At 42.2% G+C, this 22,479-nt stretch overlaps 4 protein-coding genes across 7 annotated transcripts; 3 read left to right on the top strand and 1 right to left on the bottom strand.

Moving 5' to 3' along the window:
- Positions 1-44: 44 nt before the first annotated feature.
- hfm1 (helicase for meiosis 1) lies at positions 45-10,149 on the top strand. The gene is made up of 41 exons (XM_049748088.2): positions 45-525; positions 871-969; positions 1,053-1,174; positions 1,391-1,619; positions 1,719-2,017; positions 2,391-2,432; positions 2,640-2,710; positions 2,772-2,904; positions 2,995-3,146; positions 3,218-3,295; positions 3,361-3,516; positions 3,598-3,798; positions 3,876-3,964; positions 4,043-4,086; positions 4,148-4,249; positions 4,314-4,459; positions 4,575-4,669; positions 4,825-4,958; positions 5,034-5,081; positions 5,321-5,401; positions 5,486-5,577; positions 5,644-5,750; positions 5,816-5,863; positions 5,940-6,037; positions 6,104-6,238; positions 6,305-6,390; positions 6,509-6,592; positions 6,668-6,825; positions 6,898-7,001; positions 7,078-7,176; positions 7,246-7,305; positions 7,399-7,523; positions 7,999-8,072; positions 8,147-8,229; positions 8,349-8,426; positions 8,532-8,569; positions 8,644-8,818; positions 8,906-8,951; positions 9,190-9,262; positions 9,569-9,708; positions 9,820-10,149. Exons 2-41 carry the CDS (start codon positions 890-892, stop codon positions 9,872-9,874), a joined length of 4,260 nt encoding a protein of 1,419 aa, XP_049604045.1. The 5' UTR covers positions 45-525; positions 871-889; the 3' UTR covers positions 9,875-10,149.
- A 140-nt stretch (positions 10,150-10,289) lies between these two features.
- Positions 10,290-13,617, top strand: cdc7 (cell division cycle 7 homolog (S. cerevisiae)). Of its 3 annotated transcripts, XM_049748097.1 has the most exons (13): positions 10,290-10,521; positions 10,599-10,677; positions 10,779-10,865; positions 10,961-11,096; positions 11,174-11,267; positions 11,364-11,506; positions 11,673-11,736; positions 11,851-11,982; positions 12,103-12,210; positions 12,316-12,479; positions 12,568-12,650; positions 12,736-12,885; positions 12,961-13,617. In XM_049748097.1, the coding sequence occupies exons 2-13, from the start codon at positions 10,599-10,601 to the stop codon at positions 13,314-13,316; spliced, it is 1,596 nt and encodes a 531-aa protein (XP_049604054.1). In that variant the 5' UTR covers positions 10,290-10,521; the 3' UTR covers positions 13,317-13,617. The 3 variants fall into 3 exon arrangements, with proteins under 3 accessions (XP_049604054.1, XP_049604055.1, XP_049604053.1); XM_049748098.1 differs by lacking the exon at positions 11,851-11,982; XM_049748096.1 differs by having other exon boundaries at positions 11,673-11,982.
- A 51-nt stretch (positions 13,618-13,668) lies between these two features.
- On the bottom strand, positions 13,669-17,565 carry glmna (glomulin, FKBP associated protein a). Of its 2 annotated transcripts, XM_049748093.1 has the most exons (19): positions 17,424-17,565; positions 17,180-17,240; positions 16,912-17,037; positions 16,687-16,800; positions 16,511-16,619; positions 16,128-16,416; positions 15,969-16,068; positions 15,723-15,904; positions 15,606-15,659; positions 15,399-15,429; positions 15,224-15,313; positions 15,104-15,145; positions 14,859-14,932; positions 14,696-14,780; positions 14,518-14,627; positions 14,267-14,330; positions 14,074-14,209; positions 13,941-14,011; positions 13,669-13,858 (listed from the first exon to the last, which is right to left on the bottom strand). In XM_049748093.1, the coding sequence occupies exons 2-19, from the start codon at positions 17,216-17,218 to the stop codon at positions 13,769-13,771; spliced, it is 1,806 nt and encodes a 601-aa protein (XP_049604050.1). In that variant the 5' UTR covers positions 17,219-17,240; positions 17,424-17,565; the 3' UTR covers positions 13,669-13,768. The 2 variants fall into 2 exon arrangements, with proteins under 2 accessions (XP_049604050.1, XP_068504791.1); XM_068648690.1 differs by lacking the exon at positions 17,180-17,240 and having other exon boundaries at positions 17,424-17,552.
- rpap2 (RNA polymerase II associated protein 2) lies at positions 17,485-22,474 on the top strand. Its single transcript, XM_049748094.2, has 12 exons — positions 17,485-17,651; positions 17,721-17,766; positions 18,016-18,130; positions 18,241-18,339; positions 18,412-18,477; positions 18,569-18,657; positions 18,933-18,968; positions 19,037-19,952; positions 20,188-20,285; positions 20,452-20,532; positions 21,117-21,185; positions 22,229-22,474. Exons 1-12 carry the CDS (start codon positions 17,606-17,608, stop codon positions 22,371-22,373), a joined length of 1,806 nt encoding a protein of 601 aa, XP_049604051.1. The 5' UTR covers positions 17,485-17,605; the 3' UTR covers positions 22,374-22,474.
- Positions 22,475-22,479: the final 5 nt, after the last annotated feature.

Here is a 22,479-nt window from a genome sequence, read left to right as displayed (position 1 = left end):
TTAGTAGCTTGATCATGGTTAATAAATTGCTTTTAACGGGGGGGTGGGGACATTGGTTTGCAACAGTTTCGTAAATATTAGCTTTCAACAGTGTCTTCCAATTAAATAAAACCATTAGATTATGTCAATAAACTTTATTCTCTCATGATGAACCCTGGATGATCTATGTTGTGTGCAACCCAGCTATAAATATTTGGTCACGTTTAATGCCGGATATCAACAAAATTCCATTATTATTGTTAGTACAATTTAGTTATTGGGCCTTTCAATAGTAGTAAACATGCCTGATTTTTTTTTTTTTTTACACACTAATTTTTAAAAAAATCCATTGTATTATTTAATATGTAGATGATATAGTTAATAAAATTCAACTGCTTTCTCACTAAACACTAAGCAACCGAATAATCAGTTGGACGGTGATTTGGAGTTCATCTTATTCAAACCGGCAAGACTGACGACTACTAAAATCTCCGTCAGATTCGGATAATTGTAGCATCAAAAAAAGGGAGCCATTTATGAGCAGAGGTAATCAGAAAATGATAATGTAGGAAAATATATACATTGAATGTTAAGTTTAAATACAGTTTTTTTCCCCTAATGTTTCTAAAATTGATTTAAAATGCTAACTATAGACATCCGTACTGTTAGCATATTAGTTTATTGTTAGCAATTAGCAACGCTAATTTTCAGTCTGCTCTGAAAATTATCTGCCCTACATACCCCCAAAGGTTTATATTTATTTATTAGTTAGTCAGTTATTATTAGTTGTTAGTATTTAATTATTTATTAGCTTATCTATTGATTAAAACAATTTAAATGTAATTTACAATTCAAATTTCCTAATGTCTAATCTTTCTTGGCTCAATAAAGGTTGAAAAGTACTGCATAAATGACCAAGATGTTGGACTCAAATGACTGCACCTTGCCCTTGGACAATCTATTTTTTGAGAAGCCAATCGTCCACAAAGTGTGAGCACAAGAAAGCCTTGAAACTTGCTTCCATCTCTTTTAATTAAAATGATATTGTGCCCCTTTTGGGTTATAATCAACAGAAAGCCGCTGAACCATGAGGTCAGTCCAAGTCCACGGCAGTTGGAAGCACCACAATCTCTTCTCCACATTCCAGATACTCACGTTATGGAGGAAGAGGCAGAGTCAATCGCTACTGAGCACAGTATGTTTTGTTCTAGATTAAGTTGAATTCATTTTCACTTGACTTCTGTAAACTTCTTCCTAGCTGGGAAATTGATGTCCAACTCTATTTAACTCGGTCTTTAACAGCCTTGAAAAACTTAACATTTTTTACCTTGTAAACAAATTGGGCTAAGTTATTTTAGGAGAAATTCACATAATAATTACTTGGCGCTTCTAACAGTTTTTGAATTCACAGGTTTCCAACAAAGACTGTCAGACAATTTCATTGAGAAAGAGAAGGAAGAGCTTCAAGACAGCACCAGTACGCTCGATGGCCTTTGGGAATGTCAAGGTTTTCGGGATCTCTGTCATGATCCCCGTCAAAGTAGCATAGATGCAAAAGATGACAGCTGGCAAGATGGAGGAACCGCCAGCTTGAAGTATTTATCTGTGGGTAACAGAAAAGGCCCACCTCTGCAGAGAAGGCAAGTTTCAGTTCATATTTATTGTCGCTGCACATAAGTAACCCTCACACTGGACAGCAGTTACATCTTTTTGCTATGCTGTTCTCCCGCCCCCAACAGCTTGTTCAAGGTTCCCGTGTCAAGGCGTGGAGGTGACTCGTCAAACGCAAACGACCTCTATAGTAGTCACACAGCATCTAGACCTCAAACTTTTCCCAGTCCCGTCTCCATGGCAACAGCGCCTCATCCTCCTCTTCAGCCACTAAGGGCGACATTTAACCAGGCTGCTCCTCCTTCCCCCTTCCAGCCAGCCACCTTCCTACCCCCTCCTCTGGTCTCATCAGCAACGAGCAGGCAGAACAAGGGCACAACGAGAGCCTTGGTTGCACCCGCTGTGCGTCAGCCGCTCCACATCCAAGGTGCTGTACTGCGAAAACACCTTTAAAAAAAAACACACACCTCCAAAGATCACCCCTGCTGATTACATAAGGTTATTGCTAACGACCATGCAAATGTGCAGCAATGTCAGCAGCTAGCACAGTGTGCTTGGGTTGAAATGAGGTGAACCCAAGTGAGCTCCTCTAGTGACTGTGTAGTTGGAGGTGAACATGCTCACCACTAGGTGGTAGAAAAGGGCTGTTTGCTTGCAAGTCTTCACCAAAATCTCAAAGCACACCACTAAATTAAAATATACAGTGCGTATTGGGGGGAAAATTGTTTATTTAACAGCAACTTTGAATGTCCTATCCATTTTGACATGAAATTTGAATGGCTGGATTGTATGCATTGCAGGATCTTCAGGATCTGCTGTTTTGCGCCCAGTCTCCGAAATCCGTATCCTTTTTTTCGTTTGCTATTTAAAAGCACAAATTTCAGAGTCCCTGTCAGTCTCCTACATTTAACACACTCATGCCAAACACCCAAAGTGTGTCATGTGATGCTCTTTTAGCCATGACCCAAAAAAAATGGACAACTTTTAAGGGCCTTTAAATGAAACGTTTTACTTTGAGGTTGTCATAAATTCCTGACCCAAGCTAACAGCAGAAAAATTCAGACCCGTCTTCAGCGAGTTCCCCATTTTTAACTACGTCCAGTCTAAGGCCCTAGATGACGTAAGCATTATTTCAACCGAGTCTTTGTCGAGAAGTGCTTTTGATAATGTGGACATCTCAGATTCTTTACACAGACAAGAACTTTGTGGCATGCGCTCCTACCGGATCTGGTAAAACTGTGCTGTTTGAACTGGCCATCATCCACATGTTAATGGAGACCTCAGAGCCTTGGAGAGGCGTCAAAGCTGTATACAGTAAGTGTACATGTGCAGAATTCAGATCAGTGAAATATCTTCATGTCAAAAAGTGATTTCATATCTTTGTTTTGTTTTTTTGCTTGCCAGTGGCCCCCATCAAAGCTCTCTGCAGTCAGTGCTTTGAGAACTGGACCAAGAAGTTTGGTCCTCTGGGGCTAAGCTGCAAGGAGCTGACAGGCGACACCGAGATTGACGACTTATTTGAAATTATGAACTCCCACATCATCTTGACCACTCCAGTGTGTGACAGCAGTGCAGTAGGAAAAAAAAAAGATTTAGTCATATAACGATGATTTTTTTTTTTCCCCAGGAAAAATGGGACAGCATGACAAGAAGGTGGACGCACAACTCTCTCCTGCAATTGGTCAGACTCTTCCTTATAGATGAGGTCCGTGTGTATATGATGTCCATTTTTAGTATTCATCATTCAAGATGATCTTTTGGTCCATCAAGGTTCATGTCGTGAAGGATGCAACCCGTGGTGCCACTCTCGAAGTGGTAGTTAGCAGGATGAAGGCTATCCACACCTTCAGAACAATCCAGAGTCACGACACGGGCGTCTCCATGAGGTTCGTGGCTGTGTCGGCCACCGTACCTAATATTTCCGATGTAAGGACAGCCTTCTCCTTTCTCTTTTGTAACTTCTGTGGAGCTTGCTTACGTCTGCTCTTCTCATCTCCCTGGGTTTAGATTGCCGACTGGTTGTCCAGCGAGAAGGGTCCGGCTACATATCTGGCGTTGGGTGAGATCCACCGCCCGGTGAAACTGAAGAAAGTGGTGCTCGGGTTCCCTTGTACCCCGAACCAAACAGAGTTCAAGTTCGACTTGTCTCTCAATTACAAGATGGCCAAAATCATACAGACCTACTCCGACCAGAAGCCTGCTTTAGTGGTGCGTGTCTTCTGAAAGTAAAGCCATCACTTTAGTCTGGTTGAGTTGGTATAGTTCTTGTCCTTCTTCTTCTATAGTTTTGCTCCACCAGAAAAGGAACCCAGCAGTCAGCTGCTGTCCTGGCAAAGGATACACGCTTTATTATGACCGCGGAACACAAGCAAAGGTGTACATTATGAAAAAAAACATAAGAAAGATAAAAACCTTTGGAATTATGTCAGCTCTTCATCTCCTTGACTTCCAGGTTGATGGAATACGCACAGTCCATTTTGGATTCACAATTAAAAGGTGATCTATCAATTTTCCGGGCAGTCGGATTAATGTTAACATTGTTATGTTTGGCCTTCAGAGCTGGTGAGAGCGGGAGTCGGTTTCCACCACGCTGGAGTTGACGCGTCAGACAGAAAATTGATCGAAAAGGCCTTCGCTCTCGGAGACCTGCCTGTCCTTTGTAAGACTGACGTGATCCCGTTTGTCTTTTGTGGCATTTATTTTGTGATACTTCAATCTTGTAGTTACTACGCGCACTCTGGCCATGGGAGTGAACCTGCCTGCTCACTTGGTGGTGATCAAGTCCACCATGCAGTACGTTGCCGGCTCCTGTGAGGAGTACAGTGATTCGGACCTGCTGCAGATGATTGGCCGGGCTGGAAGACCTCAGGTAGAGTCAGAATTAGTTACTCAAACTTACTCCTTGGAATATTTTCAAAAAATAGAATGGTCGTTGGATCTTCTACTACCTTGCTTTTTTTAACGAGTAAATATTCTTGTCTTAGTTTGACACATCTGCCACAGCAGTGATCATGACCAAAATGCAAACCAGAGACAAGCTTACGAAACTCATGAATGGAATGGAGATTATCGAAAGCAGGTATTGAATTTTCTCTGAGTGAAAGATGATACGGCAGCCACCATTTTTTTTTTTTTTTTTGTGGGGATACATTCCTGACAAAATAGGAGATGGAAAATAAGCCATAAAGTGAGAGCAACAACAAAATATTTTTTGAAATAATTTGTTTTGAACAGTTTGCACACTCACCTGGTAGAGCACCTGAACGCCGAGATCGTTCTCCAAACCATCAGCGACGTCAACATGGCTCTGGACTGGATACGTTCAACCTTTCTCTACATCCGAGCGCTGAAGAACCCAGAACACTATGGTTAGCTTTCTCACCATAAGGAGGCATCTTTAAAGTTGTTGTTGTCGAATAGCCATTTGTAACTCACCCTTTCAGGATTCTCTGCTAACATAGACAGATGTGGAATTGAAGCAAAACTTCAAGGTAGGCCTTGGCTCTTTTTTTTTTTTTCTTGGACTGAATTCTTCATGGCCACTCGCATATCCTCCCACATTCCAAAATGTGAGTTTCATTGAAGACTAGCTAGGACCTTTGGATGAATTATCCATTGTGTGGATAAATGGAGATTATTCAAACAGCTTCATAGAATCGTCATCTTTTATTCTTTGTTACTTTGGAGGACTTTTTCAATGTAAAATGATGTCACTCCGCTTCTATTTTAGAACTGTGTCTGAAGAACCTCAACTCTCTGTCTTCTATCAACCTGATCACTATGGATGAAGACATCAATATTAAACCTACAGGTAGTGTCTGATGATGAATTATTTGCAAAGTTCTGTGTGCTCAACATGCCCCAAATGTTTCGTTTTGATTCTTTGTGTTTTCAGAGGCTGGCAGGGTGATGGCAAGGTACTGCGTTGCCTTTGATACCATGCTGCAGTACAGCAAAGTATCTGGCACAGAAAACCTCTCGGACGTGGTAATTTTGTCTTTGATGGAATTCCCATTGGTTCCAAATATCAATCGGAAATATTTATTTTTGTAGATTAAGCTGGTGTCGAAGAGCAAAGAGTTCAGTGACATTCAGCTGAGGGTGACTGAGAAGAGGTCCTTGAATACCTTGAACTTGGACAAGAACAGAACCACCATCAGGTCACATACCGAGACAGAGAAACATTTTCTGTATCTCTCGCCACCGACCATATTGTATTTCTCAGGTTTCCGATGGAAGGAAAGATCAAAAGCAATGATATGAAAGTGAACTGGTGGGTCTTTTTTTTTTTCTCTCCCTTTAGCATACTTTGAACGGTATTCCAAGTTTGTGCTTTTCTTGCTTTGCAGCTTGATTCAAGCTCAGCTGGGCTCCATCTCAATTCAAGAGTTTGGCCTCACACAGGACACAGCAAGAATATTCAGGATCGGGATGCGAATCAGCAAGTGTACGTCAGACAAAAAAAAATCAGTTTGTTCTTTCAAAACTTGAAATGTGTTTCGTCTTCAACCAGGCCTTTCTGAATACCTGAGTCAGCATTCCAAAATGGGTTTCAGTATTCTGCTCAACTCTCTGATCCTGGCCAAATGTTTCCGAGCAAAACTTTGGGAGAACTCTCCGTATGTCTCCAAACAGCTTGACAAGATAGGTGAGCCCGCCGCGAAAACACACTCGCACAAACGGTCCACGTGAAATATTTCAAACTGTGCTTCAGGCCAAACGCTGTCAACTGCTATGGTGAATGCCGGACTCACCACGTTCAGCAAGATTGAGCAAACCAACCCGAGAGAGATTGAAATGGTCAGTCTGCTTAAAGTCCTTATAGAACATGTTTTTTTGGACAAGATAGTTCTTAATAATAATTATTAATCATAATATTTAATTATTAATCATATTTATATTAATGTGGTTTGTGCAGATTCTCAACAGACATCCACCATTTGGAAACCAAATCAAGGAATTTGTCCTGCACCTTCCCAAGTATGAGGTCACCTTGGAGCAGGTAAAACGTTTCAAATTTAAGAGTGGCTAAAGATCCCAATGAGGTTTTTTTTCACGCCACTGCTGTTTTTGGCAGTTGCCAAGGTACAGCTGCAGTATGGCAGAGATTCTTGTCAAGGTTGGCCTCAAAAACCGAGAAGTGCTGCTGAGCAAGAGAACGGCTCCGGACAGTCACTATGTTTCTCTGGTCATTGGAGACTCTGACAACAATTGCATCTTCCAGCAGAAATTCACGTAGGGGATTTTTGACACATTGGAGCATCATTTAAAAAAAAAAAAAAAAAAAAAATTATCTTCCCCACCCAGTGACCTGTTGCTGTTGAAGTGCAGCAGCTGGTCAAAGACGATTGAAGTGACAAAGGCCTCGACGGGAGATGAGATCAGCGTTAATCTCATCAGCTCGGAATATGGTGACCTCGTGTTTCATTTGAACTTCATGTTCAAAAGTATCTACAATTGATAATCTGATTTTTTTGGCTTTGACAGTCGGCCTAGACATCCAGCAGAAGTTCAACGTGTTCTACTCGGGAAAACACAGGTCTGAGACTGCGCCTCTAAAGGGAAACATAACATCTACGGAGCAAGGTACTAAAAACGTCAGGATTAGTTAAAATCTAAAACAATAACCTCCTTTTTATTGTTGATCAAATGAAGGCCATAAAAGACAGTGCAATCATCTCTGCAAGAATAAGGAGCAGTGTGGCCATGAGTGTTGTAAGTACAATCATTCCATGAGTCTGAACATTATTTGACTTTAGAATATATGTTGTTGTTTTTTTTACTGAGCATCCGTCATCTGCCCCCAAGGTAAAACCGGTGTAACTGTGGTCCGGAAGAAGCCGGCAGCCAAAGCTAATTGTTTTTCTTCATATATGAGCGATCTGAGAAGAAGATGTGACACACTTCCACCCACTCCAGTGAAGCGACTCAAGGTGAAATAGAAAGATATTATTTTTGCAAGAGGATCATCCTCACAGGCGGCTTGGTGGCGCACTGGGTAGCACGTCCGCCTCACAGTTAGGAGGGTGCGGGTTCGATTTCCACCTCCGGCCCTTCTTGTGTTTGCATGTTCTCCCCGGGCCCGCGTGGGTTTTCTCCGGGCACTCCGGTTTCCTCCCACATTCCAAAAACATGCTTGGTAGGCCGATTGAAGACTCCAAATTGTCCCTAGGTGTGAGTGTGAGTGCAAATGGTTGTCTGTCTCTGTGTGCCCTGCGATTGGCTGGCAACCGGTTCAGGGTGTCCCCCGCCTACTGCCCGATGACGGCTGGGATAGGCTCCAGCACACCCACGACCCCCGTGGGGACTAAGCGGTTCAGAAAATGAATGGATGGATGGATGGATCATCCTCACTGTGTATGATGTTTGAGACAAAGATTTGATGCTTGAATTTTGTTTTCTTGTTAGGTGAAAATGAAGGAGGACTATTCGAGTGTCAACATGCAGCAGTTTTTATACAACGCTAAGCAACGACACACCAGGTGATCCTGTGAGACAATAATCAATATTCGTGAAATTTAAAACCAAGAGGTTTAATTTCATATCTTGCTTGAAGCGATGATGGATACCAGCAAAGTGCAATGATGGATCTGAGCGCAGGCAGTTCCTCGCAGCACCATATGGACGACTTTGACGATGGTACCAATATCAGTCCTGAAATTTCTTCACATTCCTGTCATTGCAGTGTTGACTATTGACAATTGTTTCATGTATGTTCTGTAGCCATACTTTTTTTGTATCTGGTACTCCTTCTTTAGATGATGCCGTATTTATGGACATGCACAAAACAATGGAGAATCCAGCCCAAGCTAATATCACACCCCGTACCCAGCAAGGTCATACATGTTAAATCTCAATCATAAATTTTCACATTTTAGGCCAATCGAGACACCTCTGTGCAAAACTAATACCGTCTCTCATCTGTGTTGATGGATGTTCAGCTTCCGTTGGGTGGAGGAATGCCGAATCACATGTTCCTGTGAGTTCAAACCTCAAAGTGCACATGAGCTCAACCAACACCGGTAACTCTATCTTGCACGTCTTGTTTCACAGAGACCCTGGCAAGTGTCAAACTTAAACACTCGTAGCAACAATGAGACATTGTCCCAAATACCAAGTGTCACCTTTGACCTCGGAAATGATTGGGATGACTGGAGCGACTTTGACGATGACATAGCGGTTGACACGTCTCTGACTCAAGCTCGGTCACCTAAATGCAACAAATCAGGTACTCGCTTTGAGGTTGTTGTTTGTGTGTGTGTGTGTTTTAAACGTTGTTAAAGCACAACGATGACATTCATGTTTGTTTATGCAGCTCATGTGGCTAAATCACCATGCCGCCCCACTGCCATTCCACTGAGGTAGGGTACATACACTGCAAATGTTTCCCTTCAAATTTTATTTCTAGTAAATATTCAAACTTTTCACTCAGCTTTACTGCAGCTGCAGAGTATTTATCTTGACACAAATGGGATTATCCATATCTGAAATTCAGCTCAGGGGGGGGAAGTTTAGTTGAATACATTTACTTTTATATTTATTGGTTTGTAATTCTATTTGTTTTTCATTTACATTTTGGTTCTTTTTTTTCCCCCTCAGGTCAATTTCCCAAAACGAACTCAACATTCCTGAGCCCTCTCCTTTTATTGCTGGACAGCTGAATCAAACAAAGGTAGGTGTATGCTAATATACAGACAATACATGACATGTTGATAACTGAAGAGAGTAAACTATCAATTTAAAAATAAATTACTAAACATGTATGTGAGAATCGTAGTACGTGTTTTAGTAGTGTCAGTCAGTCATAGTTTTTGTCATTACACTTCATGATAACGTTCTATTTGAGGAGTGCTACCTCTATTTTCTGTCAATAAATGTAAGAGAAACAGTTGTATGCATTTCACTGAAATCTTAATTCTACTTGCCATAAATAAAATTAACATGTCTGGAAATGATTCATTGTTTCCTTCATGTGCAGAATCCAGGAATGTTCAGTGCAGGGATCGCAACAAAGTCACCAGATAGAAAAACAACTTCAAACATTGCAGCCTCACCTCCTCAAATATTCAAATTCTTCTCACCAATGGGTGTATTGCTTGACGCCATTGCAACTGACTGGTAAAGGATCATTTAATAACAAGGCTTCTTATTAATTTTTTTTTTCCTTGCAAATTTAATGCCATGTATTGTGATTTAACTGAATAGCTGCTTATTTCCCCATCTTCTCAGTGACAACAGCAAAGAAGAGGAAGCTTTTCTTGGAATTTTTGATGGTATATTTTAAAAGTTCTGGATGACAATATTCCAGAAATGTTCTTTAGCATTCATGGATGTTGTGGGACGTTGTTGTTGATTTCCCAGGTACGAGTTTGTATATTATCTCATTGTTCAGTTGTTTCTTCAGTACAGTGGCAGATTGTGTTTATTTTTTTCTTCTCAAGAAGAGAACACTGGTAATGAAGTTGCTTTGTTTTCATTTCATCATATTTCTTACAATTATTTATTCATTAAACTTATGAATAAAGTTTAAGACTTGTCAATAAATTCAATTTCAATTAATATATTTTGTTTAGCGTTTTTTAATGATCAATCAAGTAAGCAAAAGTAATAATTATATGTAATGTTGAATTTTTTATATGAATGAGCGTGACTTTGCTTTGCGTAAATATATATATATATATATTTTTTTTTTTAAATGTAGCCATAACGCAATTCACTGTTCGCGGCATTTCGTGCCTTATCGCGACATTTTAATGTTGTGACGTCATTTTAGCGGGGAGTTTGTTGGCGGAAAAGAAGTCTATATCCAGTCGGTCGTTGAAAGTCGGAAACATTTCTGTTTATTCGGACGAGTTCGAAGTGAGTTTCGAAAGTGTACGATATACTTGTGTTTTCTTTGGACACCGCCGCCATTTACTTTGAACCCATGAGGTGAGTTTTCCTTTGTTCGGTGTTACTCCCGCAGCCTGAAATAATGTTAGTGTTATTCTCTCCCTGATTTTTTTTAGATGGATTCTTCGGTCAACTACATTGATAATGTTGCGACAGACGGTAGTGTCAAGTCCACAAACAAGAAAAATATTTCAAGTGAGTTTAAGTGTGTCGCTTTATCGGATAAAATAATATGGGTTTGTAACATATAATATTGAAGAGTTACAAAAGATAACTTGTTTGGGGTTTTCCACCAGGGGATGTGGAGTCAGAAATCGAATCCCTCTGCAAGGCGGTTCCTCAGCTTGCCAAGACTTTTCGCATCATAGAGAAAATCGGCGAAGGTGGTTTATATACTTTACACTTTCCATTTGCTTTGCATTCATGCGATTATCATTTTTATTTGACTTGTTGATGTGTTTTGTAACTTGCACACCAGGGACATTCAGTTCAGTCTACCTTGGTGAGGCTCGGATGCGGGATGGCAGCAGAGAGATGTTTGCCCTCAAACATCTCATTCCTACCAGTCATCCAACTCGCATTGCTGCGGAGCTCCAATGTCTCACTGTTGCTGGGTTCGTTAATTTCAATGTGAACATTCTGGATTCTACTTGTTGCTTGAATCTGAAAACGATCCTGTTTAATTTTTTAGGGGCAGGGAAAATGTAATGGGTGTGGAGTATTGCTTCAGGAATGAGGATCATGTTGTGATTGTTATGCCTTATATGGAACATCAAGCAATAGTGGTAAGAAATAGAATAGAAGTTTGGGGTCACTTTTTTTTTTTTCAAAAGCACATTTTTCTTTTAACTCATTTGGTGTGGTCAAAATATTCCAACCAGGACATCATCGGCTCATTGAGCTTCGAAGAGGTTCGTCTGTACATGTATCATCTGCTGAAGGCACTCAGACACATTCACCAGTTTGGCATAATCCATCGAGACATCAAGCCAAACAACTTTCTCTACAACAGAAAGGCCAAGACGTGAGTAGTAACAATATAAAAAAACATTTAGTCAACTGCAATATCAAAATCGTTAATTAGACTACAGTGTATTAATTGTTTACCACAAACCAACATATCGCATTTTATTTTTATCCTTGTTCAGAGAAGATTAATAATAATACTAATAAGTGGTCCTTATGCACAGGTTTGCCCTGGTGGACTTCGGCTTGGCTCAGGGAACGTCCAACACTCAAATTGAGCTCCTCAAGGTAGTCAGACAAAAGTTGTCAGTGCCAAAAGCTGAAAGCTCCAAAAATACACGAGGCAACGCGCCACCGAGACTCGTCATTACCAACACAGCCCCCACCTCACTACCTCCGCAGCCATCCACGGCTCACCCACCTTTTTCCTTCACCACCACCACCACCACCTCCGCCACTAGGAAAGCGCCGATGAAAAAAACACACGTCACGACCATGGCGGGGGCCTCTACATCTCGCACAAAGCACACGAAGGTGTCTGCACTGAAATGATCACTTAATTTCCTCGGGCTGGCTAGCTGGTTCACTCCCTATCCACTATCATGTGCTGTATGTATGGTAGTGAGTTTCACCATCAGTATTTGTTGTCTGTAGGATTTAGTGGCTTTACGCAAAGCGCCAAGACCCGTGTTTAGCGAGAAGAACCTAAACAGCAGCAATTCAACCACCGCCGCCACCACTAAACGAGAAATAAAGACACAAGTAAGCTTGTTGCCAAGTCAGATTTACAACACCCATCCGGCCGTTGTCAATTCCTCTGCAATTGTTTAGGAAATGTTTATATTATTATTGTCCTCTTTTGTTCAGCTGGTAAAACCCGTGAAAACCGGGGAGCTCTCAAGTCGAAGGTTTCTTTCAGGCCGAAGGGGACCAGCAACTGTCAGACCTCTGAAAACTCATCGAGGTGTTCATCAACATCTCACTTGTAACTGCTTCCAGACAGAGCGTGTCTGCAATATCTGCCTGTCCAGGTGAAGAGCTTAATGTTTGATGTTTTTTGCGTGCTTTTTTTGTTTTCTAACAATGTTAACGTGACCTGCTCCTCTTGTACTTCCACAGGAAGCAGCAGGTGGCTCCCAGAGCGGGAACACCAGGTTTCCGAGCACCGGAGATACTCACCAAGTGTCCAGACCAAGGAACAGGTGGGCGTGGTGAACAATGGAGTCATAGCAACCAGTTGGGAGTTTACTGTCAAACTAAACATGAATTGTTTGGACCTGTACTTAGCCATTGATGTGTGGTCAGCCGGAGTCATCTTCCTCTCCCTGCTCAGTGGACGCTACCCGTTCTTCAAAGCCAGCGACGATTTAGTGGCTCTCGCTCAGATCATGACTATACGAGGCTCCAGAGAGACCGTAAAAGCAGCCAAGGCATTCGGTACGTATCAACATGATCGTGAAATGGAATCGCGGCTTAAGCCGCCACCATCGTAATCATCAATCACTCGTCTAGGCAAGGCGGTGCTGTGTAGTCAAGAACTTCCTCGGCTAGACCTCAGGGTCCTCTGCGAGACGCTCAGAGGACAGAGACCCAATAAAGACGCCAAGTCAATCAGCAAAACCAAACCTGAAACTACGGATGAAGGAGCTCAAAAGCAAGCTTGTGAGACTCCTCGTCCACATCCAAAAAGCCGGGATAAAACCCTGAAACCTTCCTCTCAGCGGCACTGTCTGGTCCATGATGAACGGGGCTGGGACACAGTTCCCGACGAGGCTTACGACCTATTGGACCTTTTGCTGGATCTCAACCCGAATAGCAGAATTACAGCAGCACAGGCCCTGGAGCACCCGCTCTTTAAGGACTTGTAAAACACCCCCGTCAAGTTTTGGCTTGGATGAACACATTTTCAGATAAACGTCATCGGACCATCTTTAAACTTTTGAATAGGGTTCGGTTTATGAACATGGATTTGGCATCTACAAATGAGCTGGCCCATCTGTTCATTTCAATTTCAAATTGTGCCTTGTTCCCAACCTTGCCTAAAGAAATGTCTGGTCAGTGTAGTCCACTCTTCATCAAATATCATTTAAGAGACTAGTTTAGCTAATTTATTTAAGAAAAACCTGTCTGTCTTAATGGACTTTTCTTATAAAATGAAAAAAACAACAACTTTGTGTTCTCCTGTGTGTGCAGCAATGACATACATTTTGACACAGATGCTTTTAAATTTGTTCCAAATGGCCATAATTTATTTGTAGAAAACAAGTGTAAGCGCACTGAATTATACATAAATGTTTCTTTGTGAAAGTGATGCTAAAGTTTAGATGGAGCTCTTCACCTCCGTGAGCTCCTCTATTCGCACCAGTACGCTCTCCATCATGTCAAAGGTGTGCAGGGCCGAATGGAGGGCCTGGTGGGGAACATGAATTCCAATCATGTCATCTCAATGCTCTTCAAAGTACAATTCCACCAAAAACATAACAGCCGCTCACCTCAACCTGAGACTCGAAGGACATATTTGGCAGCTTCTCATCACCAACGGACAAGGAAATCACAGACGTGTCTGGAAAGGAAGGTACTGCATGATTACTATCACTTTCGACCCGTTGCGGTCGTTAGGCTGACCTTTGACATTTCTCTTGTTGTTCTCCACGGTGGTGCTGAGCTCCCTCTCATAGTGAGCTCTCGACATGTTAATCCCAACACGAAGGGGCTTCAAGAACACATCTTCTATTTTAGACAGCGCTGTCCAGATCCCCGTCTGAAATCGATACATAGTGTGAGACACTAATGTGGTGAAGATGGAACAGACGCTCACCTTGTCCTCTGTCACTTTATCTCTTATGACGAGGTAACGCAGCAAGTTCAGAGCCTCCATGAGTCTGTGGGGAAAAACAACATGGACAAAATAGGTAAACTATGCTATTAGAATTTAGTCCCACGAAGTTCACCCAAAACATCTCAGTCTAAAAAAAGATGAGTGGAAAATAAACAGCGACTCTACTTCTGTGGTACGTCTAGCTGTTCGAGTGAGCTAAATCTTCTTAATAGGGAGAAGAACAAGCGTGCCTGTCCAGGTACTGCAGAAGGTCGGTCTCAGGGCCGTCTGGGAGAGTGAAGACCAACCACAGCAGGGGCATCAAGCGAAAACCCTCAAACCAAATGTTACTGTTCCCGGGCTGCATACAAGACAAACGTCATGAAAGATAAAATACCAGGTTGTGACATTTAAAACGTGCAGCCTCACCCGCAAGGCCGCATCGATCTGATTTCTGATGTTTTTGATGACGTAGCCTTCTACTCCGGAGTGATTGCTCGTTTTCAGCATGTACCTGAAATCAGGCCAACGGGTTAAAATCTGCCACTGGAATATAAAGTGCATCTGAAAAAGTGCTTCACTGTTGACTTACTTGAAAAAATCGTACTTGGCTTCAAGATTAAACTTCTCAAGGCTTAGCTGGAACACCTTCAAACCTTTGCATCTCTGAGATTGTAAGCATGGGATTGATTTGAACATGAGCACATGAACCAAAACATGCGACGTATAAATTTAGGATTCATCTTCTTCCCAATATTTGATACAAATCTTATACTGGCTCTTATTACAGTTAAAAAAAAGTGGTTGGACGGTGGGACTGAGAAATTATTCACTCACCAACTCGTGTTTTGGACATATGGTCATGACCTTGGTTAAGTTCTATAAACAAACAGATAAGAAATTAAAAGCATGTACTTTTAGCAAATCAAAATCCGAGTTGCTTTTATTTATGTTTACCTGAGGCACAGTGCGGAAGGTTTTAATTTCCAGTAGTTCTGTAGGCAAACTGTTATCCTCCACACGCCCAAGACTATTTTCATAAAGCTCCTGCATGATTACACTTTTCTTATTTGTATATATTCATATGCAAACAACATCGTGTTTCATAAAGAATTAAAAAGAAATAACTCACGAGTCCTTTCTGGATCCGAAACTCTTCACTTCTAAAAAAAAAAATAACATCAATCCAAAAATGTTTTATCTATACTGTATTTCAGAAGTCAAACCTCCAAATTGTGCGCCATATGTCAAATATTTCGTATAAAGTACAACGTTTTTCAACAGAGAATAGACCTCAAGATGGCCCGACAATATTTAAGGAGCGGAGGAACGAACTCACTTGGACAGCAGGAGGTCGACATGATTCATATTACACCGAAGGCTGAACATGGGACTGCGAGACAGTGTAAGCATGAATACAATTTCTCATACTTGCTGTTAGATGTTCGGGTCTTACTTGAAGACATAGGGGAAGGTGTCGGCGGCGAGGTGGTGAACAAACACCAGGTGAGCCAGGCTGGCTTGCGACTCTTTGGGATAGCGCACTTCCTCCTCTAAAAAGCCGGCCACCTCTTTCCTCTTGCATAGAGGCTGATACACCAGGCTCGGCGTAGACTCTCCGATAGCAGCGAGGTTGTTCTGCGAGAAACGTGCAAGAACGCTCAGCTGGGAATCTCAATTGTGAGGTTGGAGAATGTCATACCAAAATCTCTGTTGCAAAATCCCTCAGAGGAGACGAAGCCAAAACGTCGGAATCGTTGAGTTGCACCTCCAGAAGAGGACGACTCAAAGTGCTCATGCAGCTGCAAGATGGACAGATAAGGAGTCAACATGACGAAGGAAGAGAAACCTCATGACTCACAATTTGACAAGTTCTGTCCTCAGCTCCTCTTGATCCACTCGGTCGAATCCGGTCAACTTTTTGGAGCTTTCGCTTGGCTTGCCGTCACCGTTGCAGAACTCCTGTTTGGCTTCTTGGACAAAGGGCTTGACAAAGGCAGTCAGGTCACAGCAGCAACGACAGAGCGGGAAAATGTTGTCCTCCTCCTGCTCTTTGGTTTGAGGGACAGGCAGTTTGGCCACCTGGTCCAAAGCGAAGGACAAGGCCATGCCCAAAGACGACGCCTTACGATTGCCCAGGCGCAGCAGCACTGACGGCATCAAGACACGACGTAGCAAAAGTGATCAGCGTGCCACGGAAAATGATCCAAAACTGACAATGAAGCAGCTGATGAAATTCCTCACCTTTCTGCAAAGGTTTCAATAGCAAATGGAAGCTCTCTGCTATGGCGACAGGCTCCTCCTGCTCCAACTGCTCCAACAGGCCGATCAGCAACTCTTTAGGTCTGCATGTCTAAAATTCAACACCTATGAAATTGACATTTGTTCAAAAACAAAGGCACAATTTCACATATTTTAACCTCAATTAGGTGATTGAAAATGGCCAGACAGTGAAGAACGTTCTTGTCGTCCTTCTTCAATAGAACTTGAATCAGAGGAGGCAGCAGGTTCCACCCCATACATCTCACAATCTCCTACAAAGAAGACATTTACCAGGTATTTGGAGTTGCACATTTTAACAAGGTACAACAGCAGTGGAAGAGGCAGAGAAGGTCCCCATCGCTCTATTTAAGATGTTTATTTACCTGATTTGTGTCATCCAAGACAATACTGAGCACTTGAGCACAGTTTCCCTCCTCGATGCATGACCGACCAGCAGTAAGAAAGATGTCGTGATCTTCGGTGGTGTAGCTGTCACATGGCAGGGCTTGCTAGATGAGAGTGACAACAATGGATAAGAAACATCTCATATGACCAACTAATTGACAACGATTCAATTTCAATTAGCTGGTCAGATTAGAAAACAAAATGTGGGATTTTAATTTAAAAAACAAATCATCCAGGTTGACTCACACATCTCTGCACCACATCACTGAATCGATCCAAAGCCATTCCCTTTGTCTTCACAGGCACTCTTTAAATAAATATGATGAACAATCAAGGAAGAATATTGTGCTTATGCTCATCATACGAAAAGAAAGAAAATTACATTGGACGAGTCAATGCTAGCTTTGACACATCATTAGCTTAGCTATTAGGTATACAAAGACAAATATACATATCTGTTAACTTTGTAAGCAAAATTTCTAATACTTACATCAATTACTAATTGTGTACCGAATATGTGAGAACTACGATGAAACAAAGTTGAACTTGAGTGTCCAAATAAACCCCACACCGGGTCGAGGAAAATCCGTTGATAAAATTCGGCTCATCTGGCTTTCCGTAGCTATGTGACGTCACGGGTCAGAGTTGAAATCGTGCCAAAACAGGAACAACATGGAGTCGATAGCTAGAAGAACTACCTCGAAAGCGAATAAAAAAGGTAATTTAAGAATTTCTTTTGACGAATAACTTACCCTTCATTCAACGTGATATCTGTTTGTCGTTACAGATGGAAAGCACGCCAAGATGTTGATTGCGGAAGCAGAAGCGAGAAGGTTTTTATAAAGGCATTAAATTTGTGTGTTAGAAGTAACTCTTTAAATAGAATAACCTATTCAACTCCTGTATTTAGTATTAATAAAAAGTACAGACTGTACAATTGCTTGCCTGCCACTATAGTTTCCTGATCTAAATAAAATAAATACATTAATTTTCAAACCAATTAAGGGATGTTGATTATTTAAGGATTGGGTTGTTTGTTGTTTAATTGGCTTTGTTACTGTACTAAAATGTCTGTTCGACAGGCGAGAGGCGATCCGGGAGAATCTGAGGGAGAGACTGGAATTGGAGAAAAGAGCTTTGCAAGTGGTGGAGCGTCTCCTAGAGGACAGAGTGTCTGATGACTTCTTGCTCGACTGCGTGCGGACAAGTCAAATTTTCTTTGCCCTTACCTCCAATTTAACGTCATGAGTAACTATTCTATGCTTCCAACTTCTAATGTGTTTTAACTCTATGTTTTCCCAATACAGGCCAAGTTTATCACCAGTGCTAATTACAAAGATGCTGTGGAGGAAAGATTCATCACCAAATTGTGTGGTTATCCTTTATGTTCAAACAAACTGAACAAGGTATCTACATCCAATCATCATATGTTTATATATGTTTATATGTTCATATGCTGGAGTTTGTTTACCTTACAGATTCCAAAGCAACAGTTCAAAATTTCAACTAAGACCAATAAAGTGTATGACATCACAGAGCGCAAGGTGAGTGCTGCTACATGCGGCAGAAAAGAATAGTTTGTGAGATATACAGGACGTTTTGCACAGTTTTAAAATTTGCCTTCTCTCTGCGTAGTGTTTTTGCAGTAACTTTTGCTACCGAGCATCCAAAGAATTTGAGCTACAGATATCAAAGACACCACTTTGGCTCAGGCAGGATGAGGGGTATGTGTACCAAACTCCAATTTGAAACACAAATATAAATAATTTTGAAATGCATTCATATTGGGGCCATATTCGTAAAAATCAAGAATGAACACTTTTTTTCCTTCTTTCAATTGTTGTGGTTGTGGCCACAATTTTATTTTCCCTTCCATGTCATGTCTGGGGTTCCCCATTATTCTTTTGATTATATGATTTTGTTTTAGTGGCCTGAATTTTCTTGTATATACAGTTAATGTGTACAACAATGAAGTGAAAATCACTGGATTTTTTGGCAGGCTGCCAGGAATCAAGCTGAGGACGAAAGGGGACACGTATGTATTTGCTTCAGTGAAAATGTACAGTGTACATAACCATCAAAAATATGTACTCGTGTGTCCAGCGGGAGTTCTGGTGAGGAGGTGTGTCTGACAGCAAAGTGCCTCCTGGAGGAGGACATTGAACAACCGCTGAGTAGTCCACCTGAGGACCATCAGGAGAGTGGCTTCACTACCGGCCACAGCGATAGCAGCGACGATGAACGGGAGCAAGACTTTGTTTCCAGCGTGGTCTCCCGGGAACAAAGACCCAGGGTGCACTGGGGTGACCGGCCCAAACGTAAAAATGAAGGCGAGGGAGTTGGACGAGTGGAGGCCGAGCGTAGAAAGGTAGCTCGCGGACGATGTCCACGAAGGCAGAAAGCAGACGTTGCACCTGAGAACAACCATGGAGAAGCCAATGTGGAAGAGGTGACAGATCAACTGAATTCATGCAACCTCCACACCACATCAACATCTCCAACCTCTCTTCCTGCTGAATCAACTCGCCCAAGCAACACAGATTCACAAAACAGCCAAGATCTAACTGAGTTAAATGCCGACGGCCGGCCGAGCCTCGACATCGTCCAGGTGGGGATGAGCAAGCGAGGGGCGACAGGGTTACGGAGTCTTCTCAAGAACCACGCCCTCGAAGCAAAACACAGCTTGATTGGACAGAATCTCCTGGAATCCTTAAGAGCAACACTGAACGAATGGCTCACAGCTGAGAGCCTTCAATTCCTGCATGGAGCTGATTGTGCGCTCGATTCTCCTTCTACGTATGCGAAAGAAGAAGAAGAGGAGGAGGAACTAGATGAAGATGACATTGAGGATGACATCACTGAGGGAAACGAAAGAATGGAGTGGGGGAGAGCCACGGCGCCGGTTCCTGACTTTGAGGCTCTCAAAAGGGAAACCCAGCAGATGGTGCTCAAAGTCAGAGAGTTTTATAAAGGCACCTGGATTGTACCTGAGGAGGCAGAGAGGACGAATGGAAACGAGGTGAGTGTTTGGACACACGTGCGTGAAAGTTAGAAACCACAAGGGGGCGCCAGACAAAACCATTGGGGTTATGTATAGAGAGGAAAGTAAGGGCCGCTGATGTTTTATTTATTCCCCCCCCCACCCTCCTCCGTGGTTTCATGCTTCAAGTACATTCATCAGCATCACATTTTAAAACACTATGTTTAAAAAAAAAAAAACTCATGTGAGTTTATCTCACTGGTTGACCTTCCAGGACCAGAGCACAGGTGACTCTCCAGCTCTGCCACTGGTCGACTCCAAGGCACAGCACCTCATCCAGAAGCGAATCACAGTGGAGAAACTGGCCAGCTGGTTCGTGTCCACAATCTTCCGCATGTTAGACACTGATTGTTATTGCAAATATTTGTCGTTTTGTTACCACATTGTAACATTGTTACCAACAAAGGTTAAAAAGAAAAAAAACATTGGTAAGGCAACTTATTGGATGTATTTCATTTCTGCCCATTTTGATGTGCAGTCTCAGAAACATTGTGGGCCCGCTGAGTCTCACCCTGAGTGACATCACCAGTGACCTCAACAACCTGGTCAGGACGTTCAGGTCAGTGCAACACGCACGGCACACGTGACACGTGACACACCTCCACGGGGACGTATTCATGTTTCGCAGTGGCGACTGATGCCAGCTCATTACTCGTGTTACGGGATGCACTGCAAAATGCGAGCAATACAACTATACTCTTGGATAATCGGGATTAAAGAAATCAATTCATACATTATTCATGTTATTTGTAAATGCAGAGTATGAGCTGTCGAAAAGAGATGATTATATTGATGCGGGAAATTAACGAATGGAAATTGCACACCAAAAAAAATTCTGTTTGTTCTCTTTAGTCGTTGAAGTCGTTTTCAACAAGTTTGCTATTAAATCACCGTGTAGGTGATTTAAGAGAAGTCCAGGAATTCTATTGTTTTGTGCCGAGAGGCCCCGCTGACACACTTGAAGAAAAACTAAAGGATATGTGTTGCTGACAGAGAGACATGCATCCGGAGAACTTGTACAGCAAAAGCCATGTTTTTGCTACTGTTTACGCTTTTAATTCATCCTCACAACAATCACAATTTGCACTTGCAAAGACAGCCAGCACTAGGTGACTGACCTTACCTGTTTTTATGATACCACAGGTTTAGCAACACCAACATTATCCACAAACCTCCAGAGTGGACCCTCATTGCTGTCGTGCTTCTTCATCTGTAAGTGTGGCTTTTACTTAAACTACTGGTTCCCCAAACTGTAAGGATCGAAATATAACTCATTTAACTAGTGTCAAGGAAATAAGTTGATATTGTAAATTCTAAAAATATTCAATAACTGCAACCCTATCTTTTTAAAACCATATGATCCAGTTTTGCATACTACTGCATCACGGTGTATGTGATATCGTCTGGCCCGCGCCATATGGTGTGCGAGGGGTGCACGGGCGTGCGCTCACGGTGATGGCAATTCTCAAACAGTTCCGTGCTCCTCCCATCTGAGTACACACTCGAGCTCGGCGGCCTTATCTCACCCACATTTTCCCACTCCAGTTCCGTGATGGAGGACGGAAAACACACAAGCAGCCCTGTTCACCTCTCATGTTAAACACACATACACGCACACACGCGTTAAACTGGCACTTGAGAAAAGGTTCACCTGATTTCAACTGGCTCTGATTTACGAGACCCAAATAACTTACATCAACGTCCGAGCTGACCTACATAACATGTTATTTCAAATGCAGTGCCGTATGAGTTGAATTTGTTCTGTGGCATGCTAAAAATTCTCCAATCATATCTCCATCGCATGCATCTCAATTTAGATGGACTCCTCTCTTTTCTTTCATTCCACGCAGCACACTTGTAGAGGAACCAGTGCCAGTGGTAGCACATGATTTCATCAGTCCCCATTCAAATCCAAGCTACTATTTCTCCGCCATGAATAATTTGGCGCCGTGTGGTTATCTATCTGCTGCTCGGCAGCTGCGGAGCTCGTCTGGCCACCATTGTTCAAGTCAGTTGAATAATGGATGCACCCCCACACCCCCCCTTTGCAACACGGGAACCTGAGGAGAACCGCAGATACATACATAGACAACCAGAGATGGAACGAACAAGTTGGCTCTTCCTAATTAGCTACATTAGGTACATTTAGATTCAATACAGAAGAGACGGTTGAAATGATTTATCAAAAATATTGTTATATGTTAATTTAATATCATTTTTAATAATTTAAAAAAAAAAATCCACCCCCCATCCAGGTTGTCATGTGTGTCTCCAGTGGTTGCCGAAGCCTTGAAGACGCCGTCGTCAGTCTCGTATGTAAACACCCTGATGGAGGAATTGGGCCTCCAGCAGCGAGACCTCTTGAACCTACTCCAGGCATTTACACCCCCGCCGCGCTGATGTACAATACAAAACAATTCAGGGAACGAGGACTTAGAGTAAAACGGGTTGTGTCGTTGAACCAAATAAAAATATTTTCCATCTTTTTGTTTATTCCAAAATTATT

Source organism: Syngnathus scovelli, chromosome 17, assembly GCF_024217435.2.
Source record: "Syngnathus scovelli strain Florida chromosome 17, RoL_Ssco_1.2, whole genome shotgun sequence".
NCBI classification, from domain to species: Eukaryota; Metazoa; Chordata; class Actinopteri; order Syngnathiformes; family Syngnathidae; genus Syngnathus; species Syngnathus scovelli.
Note: the sequence above shows the minus strand (reverse complement) of the source record. Positions and strands in the feature narration are given on the sequence as shown.